This window comes from Camelus bactrianus, chromosome 3 (genome assembly GCF_048773025.1).
Source record: "Camelus bactrianus isolate YW-2024 breed Bactrian camel chromosome 3, ASM4877302v1, whole genome shotgun sequence".
Lineage (NCBI taxonomy): Eukaryota > Metazoa > Chordata > Mammalia > Artiodactyla > Camelidae > Camelus > Camelus bactrianus.
In genome coordinates this window covers 27,093,393-27,116,393 of record NC_133541.1, presented here as the reverse complement: position 1 = coordinate 27,116,393, position 23,001 = coordinate 27,093,393, and the positions used below count along the sequence as shown (strand labels likewise).

At 39.3% G+C, this 23,001-nt stretch overlaps 1 protein-coding gene across 2 annotated transcripts in view; it reads right to left on the bottom strand.

Moving 5' to 3' along the window:
- Positions 1-20,302, bottom strand: part of SLC1A3 (solute carrier family 1 member 3) — a 75,142-nt gene extending 54,840 nt beyond the window's left edge. The window contains exons 1-2 of one of the 2 annotated variants that reach the window (XM_074357157.1): positions 19,956-20,302; positions 18,071-18,342 (exon numbers count right to left, since the gene is read on the bottom strand). In XM_074357157.1, coding sequence (XP_074213258.1) covers positions 18,071-18,251 — 181 coding nt within the window. In that variant the 5' untranslated portion in view covers positions 18,252-18,342; positions 19,956-20,302. The remainder of the gene's footprint in view (positions 1-18,070; positions 18,343-19,955) is intronic. The other variant, XM_010956976.3, reaches the window with a different exon arrangement.
- Positions 20,303-23,001: the final 2,699 nt, after the last annotated feature.

Sequence of the window (23,001 nt, the reverse complement as noted above, 5' to 3'; positions counted from 1 at the left end):
TAGAAGCTAGAGGTTAGGAAAGGGGAGAGAATACTGTGCAGACACAAATTTTTCCAAAGGAAGCAAGCAGTCCTTTAAGGACATTGAACCATCCTAACTTATGAAATGGAACACAAAGTTCATTTCAATCGTCACTGCAATTCCAGTTTCAAGTCTTGGGTCCCAGCAACATGAAGTATCCATTCTTTGATTACATACCATTATATTCCAATAGAGCTGAATCTATTTAACTAGAAAATCCAGCTGACCCTGTTTACAGGACCTTCAGAAAAAATGTATTGCTTTTTCCCAATGTAACAGTAATATATTCGGGAGAGAAAAGTTGATTTGGAAAATGTAGAAAAGTGGAGGCAAAAGTCTTTTATATTGGTTTTTAAATAGCAAATAGCTAATGCTGACTGAGCTCTTACTATTTGCCAGGCATTATTGTTAGTGCTTTACTTGTATTAGTATATTTAATCCTCACAAAAACCCTAGGATGTAGGTATTATTTTACCACCAATATGCTGACAGAAATCTAATCGTAGTGAATTTAAAACTTGCGCGATTCCAATAGCTCTTCCATATCAAAGTCAAATAGCTACTCAAGTGGCAGAGCTGGGATTGAAACCCAGGATGTTTGGACTCAATCTCACATTCTTGACTACCTTTCACACTTCCTGCCTCTTCAGTAGAGCAAAGACACAATTTTAGTGCTTTTGAGAGTTTCTTTCTAGAATGTTCCCAAACAGAGTTAAATATACAGAAATCACACGGGCTATACTTTTCCATATATGGTCACAATAAAGAGCTTTTTAAGCCTCATGATATCAGATCCAATGATTGTATCAAAATTTACTCTGTATCTTTTTTTGAACACTAAGCTGTTTAGCATTTTTTACTTTTATGAATAACACCATAATGAATATATGAAGGATATTTTTTACCTAGGGATATTTGGTTTTGTGTAGTTTAGAGAAAGGGAACCAGTGCATTAAAGAATCTGACTACCAGGTAGTGGGAAGAGAGAAATAGGTGAGGGAGATTGAGTGGTATAAACTTTCGGTTACAAAATAAATGAGTCATGGGTATGAAATGTACAATGTGGGGAGCATAGGCATAATTATGTAATATCTTTGTAGCATGACATGGTAACTAGACTTATCATGAGGATCATTTTGAAATGTATAGAAATATTGAATCACCATGTTTTATACCAGGCACTACCATAGTGTTTGTTGTAGGTCAATAATACTTCAAAAGCAAACTCATAGAAAAAGAGATCAGAATTATGGTTGTTGGAGTTGGGATGTGGGAGGAGGGGGAATTGGATGAAGGCAGTCAAAAGGTACACACTTCCAGTTACATGATAAGTAAGTACTAGGGTATAAGGTACAGCATGATAAATACAATTAACACTGCTGTACATTATATATGAAAGTTGTTAAGGGAGTGAATCTTAAGAGTTCTCATCACAAGGAAAACAATTTTTTTTTTCTATTTCTTTAATCTGTAAGATGATGGATGTTCACTAAACTTATTGTGATGGTCATTCTGTGATGTATGTTAAGTCAAATCATGCTGGACCCCTTACATTTACACAGTGATGTATGTCAATTATATCTAATAAAACTGGAAGGAAAAGAAAAATAAAGCATATTACTGCCTCAATCCATGCTGTCAAATTGCCTTCCCAATGGGTTGGCCAACAGTTTAATGTCCCATTCGTGAATGAGAAGGCTTTATTTCCTATCTCTAGGAGCAGAATATTATCCAAAAAATTATTAAAAGAAGCAAAGTTTGTGAATGAGATGAGTAAATAATATGTATGTTTCTTTTTGTTCTTGTTTGAATTTATTTAACATCTAATGATATTGACCATTTTTCCTAATTGCATTTTCTCTAATCATTTACTAAATCCTAATAGTTAAAAGTTTGCATATGTGTGTATATATTTCATATAGATTCTTTAAATAAAGATAATTACCCTTTGCCTATACTTAAAATAATATTTGCTATAACATTTTTCTAATTTGCTTGCCATACATTATCACTTAAAATGTACAGGTGTTCTGCATTTTATAAAAGTAATGTCTACACATCTTCTTTATTAGATGATTTCTTCAAGAGTTGTAAACTTTAATTCCCTTCACCCTCTCATGTTTGATAAATCTTTATTACATTTTTGCTTTTTTGATAGTTTGCTTGGTTTTAAAATATTGAATCTTTAATCTTCCTGGAACTCAGTTTGGGGTGAGGCATTTAATTTCAATTTTCAGCATGCATTATTCAACACAGCAGTATTAACAGCACACAGGAATTATATCTGGTTCTTTCCTGCGTGTTCATATAAAGGTCAAGTCACATTAAAATAAGTGCATCTCCTTATAATGTGTGTAAGTAAACAAATAAATATTTATACAGTTTACTTTCAATCAAATATATTTTTATTGGAGTTGATTATACTTCCTGGCTTTTATTTAACTGCATTTAAACATTGGTTACTCAATTATAACAAAAAATATGGACAGTAAACACAAGAAACTCATTTTGGTCTTTTGGAATTTGACCATACCAAGTTCATAGGAATTTTAGATACCCTTCAAATAACAATTTCAGAGCAGGCTTGGTTTTACAAGTTCATTCCTAAGTTGATTGTCTTTAGAAATGTATTTACTCACATACAACAATATTTCTAAGGGTGAGTATGCCCCTGGCTAGTCCAGAAATACCTATTTAAGTTATAATTTAGAACAAATTGGCAGAATAGCTGCTCTACCAACACAGGTTCTAGGGGCAAGAGACAAGCCACTGTAGACAAAGGAAGGGATTATTCTTTCTAATACTGGGTACATTGGATCCTATTTTCCAAAGTTGAACCTTTGCCAATACTGACTGTACTACCCTCTTACAACCACATCAGCTGTCCCCAGCCTCTTTCTCTCCTTGAGTTCTCCATGTACCTTCTCTTCCCTTCCCCCATGAAACCCCACATTTATTTGGTGCAACCAATTTTCATCTAGGTGTTAGGAGGGGAAGCAAGTCAGCTCAGTGAATGAATTTTGGGCAATATGTGAATGACGATGCCTCTTAACTCTCCAATACGCTAAACAGATGTCTAACAGGGCAACAGAAAGAAGTCAAGGAGGCAAAATCTCAAGAAGTGGTGGTATTTTTCATCTGTCTCTTTCCAGTCAACAAGCTAGCCTTGCTGGGAGGTGTAGTCCTGGCATCAGCTACTCTAGAATATCCCTGCTTCCTTGCCCTCTCCAACATGGAAGCCCCATTTTTGAAAAGCTCTTATTTACAGTAGTAACAGCAGAAAGGTGATATCATTTATTTATAAGGGATAGCATTAGGTCACATGCTTTGAATAGAGGAGTTGCGTAGAGTGATAGCACACTGCAAGTACACTTTGAATCAGTTTTGTCCCTGACTATGCTTTCGTCTGTTTACTACCTCTGGATTTACTAAGTAAGCTATTTCTCTTCTCGGGAAAGAGATTATGTTGGGGGAAGTCAATGTTTATTGAGCTCTTACTATGTGTTAATGGTGAGGTGATCCTCATCACAGCTTTATGAGATGGGCATTATCATATTTATTTTAAAGATGCTCAGAAGTTAGTTAACTTGCTCAAGGTTACAAAGCAAGTGGTTGACCTGGGGGATTCTAAACAAAAGCCAGTTCTCTTTCTACTACACTTTAATGTCTCTCAAACACAAACATACCCTATAGCCTGGCCTTGGGTCTTCAGCATTTCTGGCCTACTACATTGTAGAAGCACTTGGGTACTAATCTTGGACCTGCTAGAGATGTCCCAGAGGCACCCAGCACATCTTGGAACTTTCCACAGGTCCTCTTACTTTTGAGGATCTCACAGTACGGTTATTAGTATCAAGTCACTGTTTAAAACAGTAACACCAAATCCCTTTTTATGGAATGATTTAACTAAACTTACTTAGAACTTATTAAAGTAGCCTGCCTTTTCTCTCCACTGAGTACATTTTAATCCTTGGTAACTGTCAGCAACAAGGGTGGGAAAGGCATTAGATGAAAACATGCTTCAGGTTCCCATGCTTAACGACAACATCTAGCAGTCCTGAGCACAGGCAAGACACCAGGTTCTCACAAGCACAGATGCCATGGAGGCCAGGACTGCTGTTACCCATGTCACAGATGAGGAAGCAGCCACTGAGAACGTAGGTTTCTGACCAGAATCACAAAGCTGTACAAGCTGGGGCCACAGTCAACACAGACCCGGGTCAAGCTCTTCACAGAGCCAGCTGGGTGACCGAGGTGGACTTCACACCCAGCCTGTCCGGCTCCAGGGCCCAGACCTCCACCCACTCTGTTGTACTCACGGCTTCTAGGTAGTCACAGTACTAATTTCAAGAGCCTGTTAGTATACAATATTTTATCTACCTTTTCATTCTATTTTGAATTACGTTAACTAAATGCAGAGCTTAAGCTGAAGAAGGATTTTTGTGGATTTTACTTAATGAAGTCAACAGCTACCTTTTTTCAATTCATTTGTTGAATGAATAGACAAAAGACATTTTTAATGAAAACGAATATATGTATGTATATACATGACTGGGACATTGTGCTGTACATCAGAAATTGACACATTGTAATTGACTGTACTTCAATAAGAAAATAAAAATAAAAAATAGAATGTAAAAAACTAAACAGATAAATCTAATTACCTTCCCCTGCTGCAAAAAATAAATTAATAATAATATGTAGTATTCAGAATTTGCATTAAAAAACAAGACATTTTTTTTCTTCAGCTTTCTGCTGGGGCAGGCAGCGTTAGAGGTGAAGCCAGTATGGTAAGGTCAGTTATCAGCATCAAATCAAGAGGAAATGCTCTGAATGCGAAGACTGATTTTTGGGGTAAGCAGTTCAGGTTTCTGATTACAGAGCCCAGCAATGAAAAGGGCCTCCCTCACAGCCTCATGCAGACTTCTCAGAGCCCCCTCCACGATGCCCTTAAGACCACTTAGAGGGAGAGGGGTGGGGGGAGGCCTGCATCCCTTTGGTCAAGCAGCTCACTGCCTCTGCAGAGCTGAGTCCCATTAGTGGGCACTTAACGTAAGCACATTGATTGATATTCCGAGAACTAATGGCCACCAGACCTTCAGTGCAGAAGAAAAGATCCTTTAGTATTGATTACTCTGCACCAGACCTTCAGTGCAGAAGAAAAGATCCTTTAGTATTGATTACTCTGCAAAAATAACAATAAAAACCAGAATAACTTCCTAACAGGATTTGTTAGAGGTGAAGCAAACTGCAAAGTTGGCATCTTGGTGACATCAGATAATACATAGAAGTCACGAGCAATATCAGGATTGCTGTCTCGGCCAATGGTCTTTTTTATTAATTTATTTTTTAGTGTCTTTTAAATTTTTTTAATTTTTATTTTATTTTTTATTGAAGTATCATCAGTTTACAATGTTGTGTCAGTCTCTGGTGCAACAGCATGTTTCTGTACATAAAACAGATAGACAACAAGCTTACACTGTATAGCATCGGCCAACAGTCTTACAGCATTCCTGTTGTAGCACGTTAACCAGATTTCTAGAATCTAGGAAGTATCTTCACAAAAATATCTACGGTGATCAAAATTAACTGTGCTGGTTGAATGATATGAACAAAGATACATGTTTACTTAAATACTTTCTCTTTCCTAACGTGGAAAGCTCAAATAGGAAGACCTTCAGGGGTTCACTGTTTCCCCTGGGGATTCTATACAACAAAAACTTCTTTGGAAGATTAAATATCACTTTATCTTCTAAACTAAGGCACAATGTGCACACTGTAGCCTCAGAAAGAGCACCTCACTGGCTTGCTTTTGAAAGCCAAACACACACAGGTTAAAAGCTAAAGACCTGTTTTAAGAATTTGATCCATATCTAATTTGAAAAAACTATTGAAAATATTAAGAAGCTTATGAATAAAAGAAAAAGGTACAATCTGAAGTAAAATTTAGGCCGAATCACTCAATTTAACTTTTGCTGGATGCTGGCGTTTACAATAGTAAAATTTTACTAAGGTCCCTGCTTTACCTGCATCGTCTGTCATGAACAGATTGGTAGACCAAAGCCTTCTAGAATTATTACTCACACTGCAGAATTCTCCAGAAAAAGGGATGATGCCCAACAGCTCAGATGTCAAAGGAGAATTTAAAAATAGTAGTGGCCTTGGTCTTGAAAGACCTCACATTCTAAGGCCAACCATAAGGAAACTACCAAATGCCAACCAGCTCTTCTAGCATTTACACGGCAAACCAGTCAAAGCGCATTCAAACTCCTGCCCAGAAACAGCATGGCCTGTAGATCTTTAGCCAGAAAGGAGGCCAGGCTGTCTACCTGTATGCAAGATGTCTCAAGGATACAACAGTATCACATATTTTTGTTGACAGTGCACCACTGACTTTATGTGACAAGATACTACTGTTTCCCCGCTAGCAGCTTTTCATTTTTGTAGCAAAGAAACAAACACACAGTGGGGAGGGTGTAGCTTAAGTGGTAGAGCACATGCTTTGCATGCACAAGGTCCTGGGTTCAATCCCCAGTACCTCCTCTAAAAATATAAATAAATAGACCTAATTACCTCCATACCTCAGACCAAAATAAGTAAATAAAAATATTTATTTAAAAAAAGAAACAAACACACAAACAAAAAAGCTAGCACTGCTTTCCCTCAAGGTTACAACAGTCTAACGCATGATGGAACATCATGCCACAGGAGTGGCGTCACCTTTGTCACATTCTACTGGTTAAGAGCAAGGTCACAGTTCCCACCCGCACCAAGTGAGCTGCATAGGATGGGTAGGAGTTTGTCTGACCTGCAAAGTCCTTCCCTGAACAGAGCAATCGCTTAGCTCTCCAGGGAATCTGATTCCCTACTGCACTCTGTGAACACAGGTGCCTACCCTTAGAAACAGCCCCTTTCTTCCAAACTGATTTCTCTTATGATTTGGGAAACTGGTTCTTGACTAAACTATGGTTTCTAGATTCACAAACTAAGAGTGATAGCTCTCGATCCCTAATTCTCTGACAAGACTGGGTTTTTTTTTTTCAGTATGCAGGAAAGCAGGTATGATGCTGTAGACAGATCATGGACTTGAGAGTCAGAGATGAGGATTCTGGGCCTGATGCTGCCAGTAAATTATGTTAGTAGATACTTTATTTAAATGACTTCATAGCAAAACTACAGAACTTAATATCACCATCCTATAGACAAGGAGACTAAGCCCCAGAAAAAATAAGCCATTTGACTAAGATGACATGGTCAGTAAGTGATGTTGGCAAAATGCAGTGCAAACTTAGATCTACCTATTTTCACAGCTCACATCTTCAAATCAAATCCTTGCCTCCCCCCTCCTTTTTTTTAATCTGAAAAATGAGAGACATAGATCAGAAAGGCAGTATCTAAGATCTTCTTGAAGTTTAATATTCTCAGCTAAATGTTCTGAGTTTAAAAGAACATGTAAACCAAAAGCATTATAAATCTTAGGTGCTTTATATGAATTCATCCTGTTTCTTCTAACGAATCCTAAAGTCCTTGATAATACCTATGAAAGCTTGTAATAAGTCATAAAATGCTTTATCAGCGTGGCCCTTGTGGTTTTAATGGCAGGTACTCAATGAATAATTATCTGAGAGATCGAACCAAAGTTTCTATTTCAGAACTTGGCTAGATCGTGGCCCACTTTGGAGATGTCGTAGGCCTTTCTCATGCCAGCCTGCTGAAGTGACTAGAATAAAGTTCCATAGCCTGTTTTTATAAAGAGGGCAAGGGCATAATGGCAAATTTACCTGCCTAAGAGGTCTTTTGGCCCCTGGTCTTTTGTTCAGCCCAAACTTCCAGGCATTTCCTGATGAGGAGCTATTCTGCGTTTGAGGCAAACCTTGCAACCCTCCCCCACTCCTGTTCCCACATCCTTCAGAGATTTGGGCCCTGGCTTGGCTCATTCTTTTGTCCTTTGGTATTTCCTGTTGCTGGAGGTGGGAAATACCTGTTCCAGCCTTGCTCCACCAGCGGTGCCCAGATAATTAGCCCTGGGTGACTGAAGATCGAGCAGGGTGCTGATGCAGACTCCCCTCCGCGTGGTGGGCAACACCGAGAGACGACTGTATCAGAAGAACCCCAGAGTTCTGAAAAGCCTGGTGCTTTCTTCTTAAAATGGTAATCTAATTGATAAATAATCATGCAGGCTTTTTACATGTCCAATCCATTGTCATTTAAAGCATCTTCTATTTTATTTATTTATTTTTAGTTAATTTATAATGTTGTGTTAGTTTCTGGTGTACAGCATAGTGATTCAGTTGTATATATATATTTCTTTTTACTTTAGAAATATTAACTAAAAACACCAGAATCTGTTGCCTTCCCTTCTGGATATATATATATATATATAAAATTTATTATATATTAATTATTTATTATATATAATATATTATTTAAACAATAAAATATATTTTTATATATATAATATATTATATATATATAGCTGTGAGTGAGCAGGAAACGAAACATTTTAAATTTTCCAGGCTCCCTCTGTGCAAACTGTGTCATTCACTTGCTAGCCACACAAACTGCAAAGTCCACTCATCTTTACCTGTGGCAGTAGCAGTACTGGGGCAAACTCTCTTTTAAATCTCACAGTTTGGGAGAGTAAATTGCTACAACCTCTATGGGATACAAATTAGTGGTAATAATCAAAATCATGAAAATATATACCCATAGTCTCATCAATTTCACTTCTAGGGATGTATCCCACAGATATGTCTTACCAGGGTGAAATAACTTTTATCCAAGATTATTCACTATGCCCATTTGAAAAATGGTATCGAAGGACTGGAAACAGGTTGTTGGAAACAGGTTGTCGTCCATCAGTTGGGAAATGCTTAAATAAATTATAGTACCCCCATACAATGCATCCCCAAGAGAAAATGAGCAGGCTCTTCATGTGCCAGGAAGGAACGATAAACTCCAGGAATATTGTAAAGTGAAAATTGCAAAAAAAAAAAAAAAAAGAGAATAAATGTTAATTTATTTTTATACTCGCAAAATATCTCCAAAGGCACAGAAGAAACTGATAACGATGTAAACTGAACCCTGGGAGACCTGGGTGGGTCGGACACTTTCCTTTTATATCCTTTTGTCCTTTTTGACTTTGGACAAGTAGATTTAGTCCATAAGTAGGATAACAAACACACAGACAGAAATGGCCCACAATTTTAAAAAATCTGACTGAATTCTATTTTCCATCTTTTTTGCTAGATGCCTGGATCTTTCTAAAAAGTCATTTTGGGTCTGGGTTGGTTTCACCTCAATCTGCTTTAATTTGCTTTAACAATGAGTTCACTTAATTTGGGCCATGGAGAGGAGGGACACCAGTTCTGCTCAGATTTCTAGTGAGTGGGTCACTTTCTGACCAAATGCCTCTTTTTCTGGAGACAAGGAGGTAAATCTAAAAAAACTCTGAACACAGTCATTATAGGCTCATGTGCTGCTCCAATTAGCCCTCGGAGTTACAGGGATACCAAAGCTGAAAACCCACAGAGTACACCCCTCGGCTAAGGTAGGCTCTCTCTGCATCCATCACAATGTTGTGTAAAGCTTCCTGATGCCAGACCTTGCAAAGCCCTGGCAAGTTTACTGAGTCTCAGCTCTGTGTACCGGGCTACTTCATTTGCCTTAAAAAAGCAAATCTAAGGAGACAAAAATAAATACGTAATAAAAAACAACTTGGCTCATAGGCAGTCTCTTAAAAGATGTAATTTCCTTCACACTCAACACACTTAAGACAGTGGCAGGCACATGTAGCCCTGGGGTTTCGCTTGACTTACTTTAAAGATGGAATTTCCAGTGATGCAATGTGTCACTGAAGAGAGAAGGGCAGCAATTGTCCATCTTTACTCTCATTAGGGACAAATGAGCTTCGTCTTACAAGATTCTGAATAGAACGGTCTCTCACTAATAGCCCACTGTTTTCTCTCTGGGAAGCAGCAGCCGTTTGTGGCCTGGAATCACTATTGGAGAACTGGAAAAGTCTCTTTCGGGACAAGAAGAATGAAGTTGTCCTCTCGGGAGACAGGAGCTCAGTCTTGAAATTCAGAACTTAAGTGTACCTTTCAACTCACTGCTCCTAAATTTACCTTCAAATCTCTGATAAGAAACACAGAGAAAAAGGAGGGCCTTTCCCCCACCTTATATCTTGACTCAGCAAGGGTATCTCTTCCTTCATCTGGTTTTGGGGGTTTTATTCCTCTCTTTTCGGTTCCAAGACCACCTGAACACACCTGTTGACTGGCCATAGTGCTGAGAATATTCTTGGTCTGGGAAAGAAGCTCTGGGCCATTTTGATAGCACTAAAGCTTGACATAAACTTCCTAATTTTTATCCTCAGTGAGCACAATGGCTAACCTCTGTGCACTGACGTGCTCTGTGTTTCCACATCTCACAGCACTGACACAGCTCACGTAGTTGCCAGGCCAAATACTTGATGAATGATGGCGCCCTAGTTTTCCATAAATATCAAGAACTCGAACACCTGGAATGTACGGCTTGGAAAAGACAGTGCTTAAATTCCAGCTGCCTCTTCCAAATAGTGTAGGCTTTCCACAACCTTGTTTACTCTGTAGCAAAAACAACGGCCCGCAATTTTCATCCTCTGATTTATGAGAGGTGAGCAGAAGATGGGAGGGCAGAAGTAGCTCCCGCAGAGGTGTGCCTCACTTGTGTCCTGCAACATTGCTTAAGAAACATTGGTCATCACACCCAGGGTCAGGAACGTGAAGGTCATCAAGAATTCAAAGCAGAAGGCAGCTGCTTGTTAGATTAGAGAGACTGATTACGGGTTGGGAGATTGTGAATATGGGGGAAAAGGTCCTTGCAATTGTACAGCATCTTCGACTGCAAAGAAGACACTTGTGTATCATATTCCATATATTCGACTTTAGAAGAAGGCAATTTAGACTTTAATAGAATTTTGGAGTTGGAAGCAGACATTAGTCCAAATACACTTTGCTGATGAGGCAATATGAAGTCCAGAGATTTGTCTTAAATCATAAAGGGAGCTGATGGCAGAGCTGGGTCTGTAAGCAGCACTGTTAGCCTCTCAGTGCTTTCTCAGCTGTGTTCCAGACATTCACAGATGCTAACCAGAAGGGGGGATGAACTAGCCACGGACTTGCATTGCTACAGAGCAGAGCGCAAGGGGACAAGTGCTTTGTAAAGTGGAACACTGCAACAATGGAAGGTGCTATTATTGCAGGTAATTGTTCTGAACGCACCTGCTTACTTGATTACTTACTTGAAAGAGAAACAAATTTGAAATTGCCTGCTTATTTTTATTAAATGAGAAAACAGGAGCAAAATAAAATCCAGAGATAATCTCAGCGCATTAAACCTGCTAACCCCTACTTCCAAGTAACCTTTACCATCTCTGTTAGAAACCAGTAACATTTTCCCCAAGTTTCTAGAACCACTTATCTCGCTGGCCCCCACCCTGATGGGGGTGACAGTTTATGAGCAATAGACACCAAAACGCTGGGAAAACGGAAAAACCAGGGAGGTGGTGAACTCTCTGAATGGTCCCAAGTGGTATGAACAAAAATACACTACTGGGTATGTTAAAACATTTATGGAAAACGTTTCCTCAGCAGCTTCCCATTTTCCAGAGAGACAACTGCTGTGAGGCGCTCCCTGCACTGAGAGGTCGGTGTTGTGGTAATGCCGTCTGGGGATTGCTTTTTGCTCCCGCCCAGGAGGCAAGTAGGTAAGGGACAGATAATGATGGTGTTCCTTATCCCGAGGCTTTCATCTCTGCCTCTCCAAGCCCTTTACAACTATTAAGTCTCTCCCAAAAATTCTCCTGGCTTTCTTCTCCAGCCAAGGAAATTGAAGCCTCTTCTAGACCTAAACCAGGTGACCATCTTCTCCCCTTCCTGCCCCGGTCCTCCCTCATCTCTGGGTCTCAGGTGTCTGGCACATCAGCATCATCCAACCTGTGTGTATTTCCCCTGGATGCCATAGCACAGGCAGAAGCCAAAGATGAAGGGTTTACAGATTCTATGGACATTTTACTTGCCAAGCATTTAAGGACATTATTTAAGGTTACATGGTCGTAAGCGGCAGAACTTGGATATAAATCTTGGCTGAGAGGTGTTGTGATTGTTCTATTTTACACATGAAGAAACAGAGGCTCCTTGCCAGAACTGGGACATAAACCTAAGTGTCTGACTCCGGGATCCGTGGCTCCAATCCGCTTCCCTACCCCGCACTGGACTACATCCCCAGGATAGGAGGCGGCTTGTGGAGGGGGTGGGAGAGAGGGCTGGGGTCTAACACAGGTCAGGGATTTGCTATGGCTGTCTCTGACAATTTGTTTGTAGTTCTGCCCCTCTGGGGGAGAGAAGAAGCAGAGAAAAATCAGACTCTAGTCCTTACCCCTGCCCACTGTGTCAGTTCTCCAGAGCAAGGCATCATGAACCCAAATGCCCCTCAGCTCTGAAGGCCTCTTTCCGCCCTCCCAGTCCTCTGCCTGGGGACCCTCTGTGAGTGACAACAGATAGCTGGGCTCTGATAACACCGGGGCAAGGCCTGCCTTGGGAGCCACCCTCCCCCAGCTTCCTGAGCTCCCTCTCCTGATTTCCAGGGAGTGTTGAAGACACTATAAATCTGAACCCGGAAACCTGTTCACCATTCAGGATTCCCATTGTTCAACCTGTGTGGAGATGCCCGCCGCTTGGGAAGCTGAAAGATGCCGGCGTGGGCACCACACTGACTCGAGCAGTTGGCTCATTTGGTCCCACCAGCGGTGACTTCGGTGCAGCAGCTGATAGTTACCCGCACTGATGAGCCTGTCTGGCTGAGCTAACTGACTCTGCTAGATATTGCGTTACGTGTCCGAGGCTCAGAACACCGCCGCTGCAGTTCTGGGAGATGATTGCTTCTAGTCATAAAGAAGAGCCCTAGACTTAATACTGCTCTGGGAATAGACTCACTTAACCTGATTCTTTGATCGTTATTCATTTACATTCAAAGGCAGAAGCTGTCCTCATTGCATCTGGGGATGGTAAGACTACCTTCCAAATCTGTTTACGTTGAACCTCTTGCACTTTCTCCACTGCAGCGGCAACCGTATCTCCAACTCCACACATCCAAGATGGAACTTATTAGGCCCCGGTCCCCATCTGCTTCCTGTGGTCTACCTTTCCTGGTGGCATCATCACCACTTGGTTACCCAAGTCAGAAATTGGACCACTGGCCTGCAGTCCATCTTCTCTGTCAACTCACATGCAATCAGTCACCAGGACTCAGGAGTGACCCTTGTAATGAGTTCTCAATTCAACCTCTCCTTTCCACCCCTCCTATTGACGTGTCAGTTCACATCATTAGCTAACTGCTGTAATGAGAATGGGCATTTCCTGAGAGCAGGGGCCAGCACCCAGAATACTGTGGTGGATAAGAGTATGACCTTGGAGCTGGAAGGTTGGATTTGAATCTCGATCAAAATCATCAGCTGTGGGATAAAGTATCTGAGCTTCAGTTTCCTGATCTATAAAATGAGAATAAAAATAGCTCCCTCTCTGGCTTGTTGTGAGGATTAAATAAAGCTAATTACATATAACATTACTTACAGCACTGCTTGGCACCATGTCAGTGTTCACAAATGTATATCACACATGTAACAATAGATGAGGAAACTGAAGCTCAGAGCAATTAAACACCTTCTTTAGGGTCATATGGCGATTAAACACAACTGGCACATGAGTCCAGATCTATCCTTCACCAAAAGCCACACTTAAAAAGCTTTTTCACATGGTACAGCTAGGGATCCTAAAGTGGTTGTTAATAAGAATGTAGAACCTCTAAAGTGCCAATGCAGGAAGACATCATATCTGATATAGAACAGTATACGCAACAGTCTCATTTAAAAAGATGTTACAAACTTTCCTGTTACCACCTCTGAACCTCATGTATTTCTTTGTCATCTCATTATTTCATCCATCTCTCCTACTAAATGATCCGAGAGCAGAGACTGCCCACTGCATAGAACAGGGTCAGATACACAACATCCGATATTTGTTAAATTGCTGAATAGCATTGAATATTTTTAAAAAAATTTTTTGGGGGGTGGTAATTAGGTTTATTTATTATTTTTAGAGTAAGTACTGGCGATGGAACCCCGGACCTGGTGCGAGCTAAGCACACACTTTACCACTGAGCTATACCCTCCTCTCCCTTGAATCTTTAAAAAATAATAACTTATTTATTTAGCAGATAATAGATAACAATGGGTAATATGTGAATGTGGTAAAATGCATTTGAACTATGTAATAAGTTACTTAGAGGAAAGTAATATTCCTTCCATCCCACCCCCAGACACCAGCTCTTACGCCAACAGGCAGTCACAACAACCAGTTTCTTGTGTATCTTTTTAGAGATGTCATCCAGTCAAGTTGAATTTCAGTGTGATTTAAATTTATTGCCGAAGAGTACTAGGGAATGGTGAGAAATGCTTTTCACACATTCAGTCAGTATGTTTTCTTTCCTGAAAAGTCACCAGTGTCTTTCTAAGCCATATTAAGAACAACCTAAACATTAACTTTGTGTGTGTATGTGTGTGTGTGTGTGTGTGTGTGTGTGTCAAGACCAATAGCAGAGAAAGGTGTTAGTCGCTGTGTTTGCAAACTCCCTTAGGTAAAGCCACCACCTACCTCTATACAATTCTATTTACAGATTCCCTCCCCTTGAAGCTGATCTTACGATCCATTTCTTCATAATTCTTTGAACTGAGATTTCATTTTCATTTGTGCTATTCATTCCCTGGACATGGGAAGAGTGTCATTCTGTAACTTGAATGTGACAAAGGGTTTTCCTTTCTCTCAGTGAGATGTCTGAGGTCACTCTAACACAACTTACCACAGTTTGACATGAGAAAGTGCTTCCTGGAGGAAGAAAGACAGCAACCACTCTTCTCAGTGTGGTTTTTGTCAGACAGATGTCTGCAGTAGCCCCGGAAGACACTTCATCTAGTGCTTTAGTGATGACCCATCTTAAAGGGACTTAGGACTTGGCACTCCTTCTCCCAGGTTGTTAACCTGCTCCTGTTACACTGGCTTTGCAGCCTAGTGCTTTCAGACTTTGATGTTGCTTAGAAATGACATTAGAAATGTCATAGCATAGAAACAACATCACATTGCACACATGATTCTATGCCTGTGTTCATGGAGAAATTGGTACTGAAATATTTGCAATTCTGTGCTTTATTTTGAAAATATGGATACACATGTCTCTACTCCTCTTCTATATTTTTCTAGTTCCTTCTTTCACATACTAACTGCATGCTTATTTTATTTCAAAAAGACAAAGAAAACTGATTTAACAAAAAAATTCACCCCAATATATACATTTTTTTCAGTCTTTTTAAGTAAAAGTAATCAAAAGTTAAGAAACTGAAAATTTTGTAATAGCTATAGTTCTTTCTTCTCATCTCATCTTTGGTGAAAACAACTATTTTCTTCTTCCTTCCTAGCATCTTTCTAGTTTTTCCTTATGCTGAGGCAAATAAATTAGAGAGCTGATATCCAGACATACGCTTTCCCCATTATTTCTTTTAGGGTTGATGTAAACATGGTACCCAGTAACAAGCTAAATGAGTCTTTGTTTTCACTGGGCCCTCAATGTAAGAGGCACCAAGAGATAACTGAACGGTTCTTCCCGCTCTCCTTAATCTATTTGCTACTAAATTGCGATTCCAAGTATTTGGTGTAGACTCAGTGGTCTCTCTGACTGTCAATGAGCTCTTTTTATTGGTTTCTTTGTTAGTGCCTTCTTCTTGTTACTTCTACCTCCTCAGTTTCCATTAGTAAAGCCAACCCTGAGGGCCTCCTGCCAATTTATCTACCCCAGCTTAGCCAACTCATCACAGTTCTCACAAATCTTAGGAAGTCCTCATTGGGCCAGGAAACGATCCCAGAACTCATAGAGAAAACGGACTCTTAAATCCTGGCATTATCTCCTTCTATTAGAGATGTTATTTCTTTGTAATCACTTAGGAACTTCCTTCTCCATCATCTGCTTTCCATGTTCAAGTTTTATCACTTTCCATTTCTCTATTCTTCAACTGAAACATTTCTGTCCTAGAAATTGAACTCTTATGTTTAGAACACCATTTTGAATAAGCGTCTCTGCATCTTTCCAAACATACTCCAGTATCACTGAGCTCTATTATATGTATAAGGTTGCGAAATAAATGGGTATTTGTTAAATGGATGAGAGGGATGTGGCTTAATCATTTGTAGGAGAATTACACGTTTCTGCTGAGTTTAACTGGGTAAATCATACAGCAAAATGACAATGCTGTGTGCATGCATCTAACATTGCTTAGTAATTGGCCTCTACCAAGGCATAGCAGCATTTTTCTTCCTGGCCTCTCTCAGAGGATGTCAACTAGTCAAGAGAGCAGAGGTAGGATGGCAGAGTGGTTAAGAGAATGGCCTCTGGAACGAGACAGCCTGAGTTTGACTTCCAGCTCTAGCATTTACCAGCTGCATGACTTCAGACAAATTGCTTAATCTTTCCATGCTCAGTTTCCTCAACTACAAAATGAAGAGAGTAATCATACCTACCCACTGCCTTCATAGCTTGTTTAAGGATTAAGTGAGCTAATATATGCAAACACCCAGAAAGTAGCCGTAGTATTACATAAACGTTCACTATTAGGCTATTGCTTGGCTTGACAATCTTTGTAATTGAAACAAAAAATGAGGTGAGAGTATCGCATTTTACATCAAGTTCCAAAACAATGAAACATACTGAAATACTTCTTCCAGGAAGGTATTCAAACCAGGGCACCTCCTAAAGAAAGCCATTACTTCTCTGAGTCAATCAGGACACTTTCTCTTCGAACATCTCTAAAGCTAATTGAAAAGTCATTCATCACCAATAATTACTAAAAGGAGCCAAAGAGGTTGAAACAGAATATATCTAAAGTCTTGTGACAAACTACTCTTCTACTGTATTCCTATTTGTCTGAAATCTAAGAATCCTATTTATTAAAATAAAATTATAATAGTATTTACTACAGAATTTTCTTAGTTTTTATTGTCATTACCTATCATATTTGATGGAGGTCTTGGCGAACTCCAAGGTAGAGATTAAATCTGTATACAAATGTCTTTTTTTTTTGTGGCAGATTAATAGAAATTTCAATTATAGCACATTTTATTTTTTTTTACAACATGGCATTGGCTTATTTGTTTACCAGCCTAAGGATTTCTATGTTGGTTCAGTCAAAAATTCCAAGCAAGTCATTTTTTTCAGCTATATTTTAAAGAAGGATTAATGCCACCCACAAGTAATGAACTGTAACTTTAGATGACAATAAATCAAACAAAACCATGTTTTATTTGGACAGACTGCTGTCAACAATGCTAAATTAGCAAGAGGCCGAAATGGTTCCAAAAAGGTATAGCCCTTTATGACAGGCGCTTAGAGGCAATGAATGAGAGGTCTGGGTTCACATTTTCCCCAGTTTACCTTCTCCTGTCACTGGATGAGAGAGTGCGCAGACATCTACATCCAAGTGTTGATACTCAGCTTCAAGTCAGCACCAGTTAGAATATAATTATTGTTAGGGGCCTGCGTCTCATTTTGGGTGTACTAATTGTGTAAATTAGTTTTAAGTGAAAGTGACATTGTATAATCATCATATTTTGGCCAAATCTTGCTTGTTTTTATTGTTATTTAACTACTCAGGCCTAATGATTCAATTATCCTCTTTTCTCCTATTATTGAGCTGCAAAAACATTTATTTTCCTTCTCCACACAATTCATTGATTTGCAGAATGCCTAATGATGCTTCTTTTGGATCCCCATGTGCTTACATATATTGTTCCAAACAGTCATTCATTTAATGGAAAAAAAACTTACAAATTCAGAGAAAAGCCTGGGCTGTCATTCTGAATATCTACAAGCAGTTCATCTGATAATATTCCCAGACAATCAGAGGCCCCACAGAAACAAGATCCAGTTTTTTTTTTTTTTTTTTGGTTGTTATAAAATGACTTACCCACAATGACTGCGGTGACAGTGAGCAGCACAAAAGCATTCCGAAATAGGTAACTTTTAACATCCTCCTTTGTGATGTTCTGCACTTTCTTCTTGGCCAAGAGTGTGCGTTTGCGGACTCCTTGCTGGAATCTCTCCATCCTGCCTCCCAACCTGGCCTCTTCTCCATTGTTTTTAGTCATATTTTACTTCTCTAGAGTGTCTCTTCTTCACACTTCAGTGTCACAGAATCAGCCCCAGAAAGCCAGTCGTCTTTGGTGTTAAAGAACCCAACTAGACGGGAGAGAAAGAGGAGCGTTACAGCGTCCAGGGGTGAGAAATCAGGGCTGCCCCACTGCAGGGGAAGCTGTTGCCAAACCGCATCATCTCAACAGGAATCGAGGGCTGGAGAGCCGCAATGCCAGGTCTCAAGGCTAGACTGTGCATCCTTTCCTCGATCACGTGTGAGACATGTGCATAAATTCAGAATAGGAGCAGAAGGTTGTGTTAACATTTTAAAAAATGTGTCTTTCCCTCTCCAGAAAAGCTATAAAAGGGTTCATCAAAGCTGGGTGTCGCGGGGCACCCCCACCCCCACTGAATCCCCCAGAACCTAGCCGAGCGCTCTGTTTGCACCGTGTGCATCCTTAATAAATATCCAATTGAACTGAATGCACAGGAAGTGCTCAATAATTACTTAATGGCTTCTGTCGTATACATGGCAAAGGCATAACCAGGTCAATAAAATGAATTAAGATATTGAGATTTCACAGTCAGAGCTTTCTGTTATATATAATAAAGGAACTATTTTCTTCATTAAGGAAAAAAAAAAAACCCTGATAATATCAACCAGTAAATATGCTTATGAAAGGAACAGAACTACCCACAGGACTTGGGAAATACTTCTGACTATTTCACATAATAACTTCTAAATTTTTTGTGTGTGAAATAAGCAAAGTGGGTTGGGCACATTTGTGTATTATCTGAAATCATAGTTCATTTTCATTTCTGTCGCAAATAGAAGTACAAAGTAGCATTTGCCTTTGTGGTACACATGCTGGAGTCTTCTGAGGAAACTCTCAGCGACTTCTCAGTATTTTAAAATTTAAGATTTCGAGAACAGATGAGCCGAATCCAATTTTCATTCCAAACATTACAGTGTGTGGTTTCTAGTTTCTTTAAAGTGCTCCTAGGTTATTCAAAGATCTCTAAGTAAATCTCTCCTGGGTGGAAATCAGCTGTTTTGAAAGATCAAGGGATTCCTCCTGCTGTTTTTACAAGATTTCGAATCCATAATCTTTCCCATGATAAATCCAAGTAAAAATTAGTCCTGCCTGTAGACTTGTGTATCTGGCCACGCGAACAGCCAGCGTGTGCGTCCGTGGGGGAGGTAACCAGAAAGCAGGGGACTCCTCGGGAGCTTTTGGCAAATCCAAGAGCGGAGAGAAAAAGATTTGTCTTAACAGTTTTGACTTTTAAATAAAATTGCAAGTTGGGGTCAGTGATACTAAGACCTACAACTTGTTTAAGGCTTCACAGCAGATGAAAAGTTTAGGGAGAAGCAAAAAAAGGGGAGACGCGAGAGATCAGATTTTCTTTTCTTCTACTAATCTCTGATTCCCTTTACCAGTTACTTTTAAACAGACCAGCTCAGCCTTGATTCTTTTCTAGAGCTGGAGCCACAGTCTGCCCCCAATCCACCCTGAATGACTCAACTCCAAATTAAGAGAGGACACAGCATAAATAGACACCACGCCGCTCATTGCATTAAATTACTAACGTGGACTTAATCTACCAAAATGGCTAGCTTTTACTCTCGCTACTCCTCTGCTTGGGAAACAGGATCAACCGGCAGAGAAACGGAATGAGGAATTAAGCCCCGCAAGAATACAGGACGTTAGACTTACCTTTTCTGATTTTGTAACGGGTGGAAGATACCCCAGGCAATGACAAGGTGAATTCTCAGCAGGTAGAGCGGAGCAACCAAACGCAGCGAGCGAGGCGTGCATGTGCTCTGAAACTGCAAATTACTATCAGGGCAACTTAAGAAAAGGGGAGGAGTCTGCGCCCGGGAAAGGGGAGTGGGGAAAAACGAAAACACCACAGGAAAGGAGGGGGGAAGCCCGAGGTTTCTGGAATATTGATTAATCTTGGCGCACTAGAAGCCTGTTTGCTGGCTTTGTTTTGCTTCTTAGACCACTTACCCGCTTGGTCAGTTCACTTTCATTAGAAATGCAATACGGGGACCAGGAAGAATTGACAAATAAAGCGCACACACACTCAGAAAGCTGAAGTCTTGATTAGAAGGTTTCCAAGAAGACTTTTCTAAAGCTAAATTTAATTATCTCACATTATCACAAGTTTCCTCCCCTTAAGGAAACACGAGAGTGTGCTCTTTTGCCTGGTTGTACAACTGTTACGAAAGAGTCCCTCTTTTTAGAATTGGGGAAATAACTGACATTTCTTGGGAAGACCCAGGACACAATCAAGTACGGAGAAAAAATTGCTTACTACAATTCTCTAAACTTTTCTAAACTTATTCAAAATACAAGATGAGACATGTCTCTATGATAGCAGTTTAAACTCTATTATAACAAATCTAATTTAGCTCAAACTGTCTGCATTGCAAAGACTAAAAAAGGTAAGAAACACAAAGAGACCAGGATCTTTGCTAAACTACTTATAAAAAGCATTTTAAGACCGAGATTATAAATGCACGCTTGAAGTTTCGTAATTTCAAAAGACAAGTTACTGTGCAGACAGATGCCTCAATTTCAAAGGAGGCTAAATGTCTCCCACACCCCCTCCCACCTCATCATTTTTAGGAATTAGAAAATTCTCATTGCCTTGAGACTATAACTTCTACCTCGTGTACACTTTTCTTAAGGACAATAGATTGTGAAAATAGATTTTTAAAAGTTAAAAAAAAATTTTTTTGAGCCTGACTCAATTCAAAACTTAGAATTTATAAAGAAAAATGTTTAATGGAAACAAAAACCCAGACCAAAAATTACAGCTAGAGTTCTGTATTTCTGTTTGTTAAATCTCATATTCCCTATTCAAAATCTCCTTAATTCTTGTGTCTGTTTTCCAACAGAAAAGTACGTCTGTCTTTTCCCCTCATTAGCAAATCCAGGGAGATTCTAAAGATGTATCTCCTTTTATGTTCAACTGTTCCATATACCTTTTTGAACAGCTACTAGTTAGAAAGCAATGGTGAATCATGTAAATGCTTTAAAATTATAAATTAGCAGCCATTATAGCAACTTTTACATTTGGCGTCATTTTGAGAGTTTACTGAAAATATATGCTCTTGACAGTCCCAACCTTCAGTAATCTTTCTCTTCCTCTAATCTCCCAGGTCACTTAGCATCTGTATCACATTGTTTAACACTTAATCACATTGTCTCCTACTACTCCTTTTTAAAAAAAAATCTTAACCTTTGGCTTCCCAACTAAATTGTAAGTTCTCTGAGGGCAAGATCCAGTCTTATGTCTGATACATAGTGAACATTAAATAGCTCCTATAAATGAGTGGCATAATATAAGGGTATTAAGCAAAACATTTTTCAACCTTTTGTGTTAAAACAAAATCGCTAGTTTTTATGTTGGTGCTTCTGGCCTAGGTACACGGAGCAGATGTCATGTCTCAATACCATGACAGTTTAAAGCATTTGTTTACTACACTGCGTCCTCTCTGAGCCTTGGGTTTAAGACTAATTTGTCTACATTTCTTGTGGAAGTGACTTGTATGTCAAGAGAACTTAAAAGAGAACTCTTTATATGATTTTAAGTGGAGTTTCAAGGCAAGTGGCATTTCTGTTTTTTAATAGGAAAGAAAAAGGACTGGAAAAACCACACTTTGGTTAGCAGAGGGATGAGAAGGCCCTAGTGCTCCTTCCTTTTTCCTTTTTCCTAATCCCCAAAGCTTAGTTAAAAACCATTTCACTATTTTAATTTGCACAGACATTATGGGAGTCTAGTGAACCCTTGAGAAGGGAAGTAATTCACCTTTGAAAGTTTTGTTGGCTGTAATAAAAACCTAATGAGAAAATGAGATGCAAAGAGTCTCGGTTCAGAGTTCATCTGCATTGCAAGGTTTTAGTCTGGGGGAAATATTGGGAAATTACTTTTTTTAAGTATCACTTTCTCTTTTGGAAAGCTGTAGCAATCATGCCCTCAGGACAACCTGGCTTTACTCAACACATGTTTCTTCCTTTTCCTCTATTTTATAAATAAGACCCTCAGGCATTAAAACATTTGTTTTCTTTCCTAGAAATATTAAATCAGTGAAAGAGCAGGAAATTATGAACAAGTCTCTATATGCTGTATTTCATTTAAAACTACTCTGGGTAGGAAACACAGAGCCAGGAAATCATGTTAATTTTGGTATTCTAGAGTTTAAAAAAAAAAAAAAAAAGATGCAGCAAATGCTGCTCCTTTTGAAAAACTTTTCAAGATTTTCTTTGAACACCTATTAGAAAGTAGGTTGTGGGTAAATTCATTTTGGTGGAATAGAGCAGGGAATCTCACTATCACAAGAAACAACCAAGTCCAACTTATCCTTAAATGCACTGCTCCCATTCATTAGTTTGAAGCATGAGGGCTCATGATTAACAAGTAAGTGCTGTAACATAGAACAGAACAGTCAGATTTCAGCATTCGAGATAAGGGAATTCCCGAAACTGAGGAAGAAAATGGTTAGAAACCCTATTAACCTTTATGGAATATTTTCCACTTTAATTTTTAATTTCATGGGAGATTTCGTCATTCCTTGTTTAAATAGCATGCATTTTCGGATCATCAGAAGGAATGTCAATTTTCCTTCTACACTTTGGAAATTTTAGAATCTTCAGACAATGGAGGGGACTCGACTTGACCCAAGTGAAAGTACTAGACATAGTAGGAGTAGAAGTGGCACTTCTGGAAGTTGGGCTTTCATTTTGTCTTAAA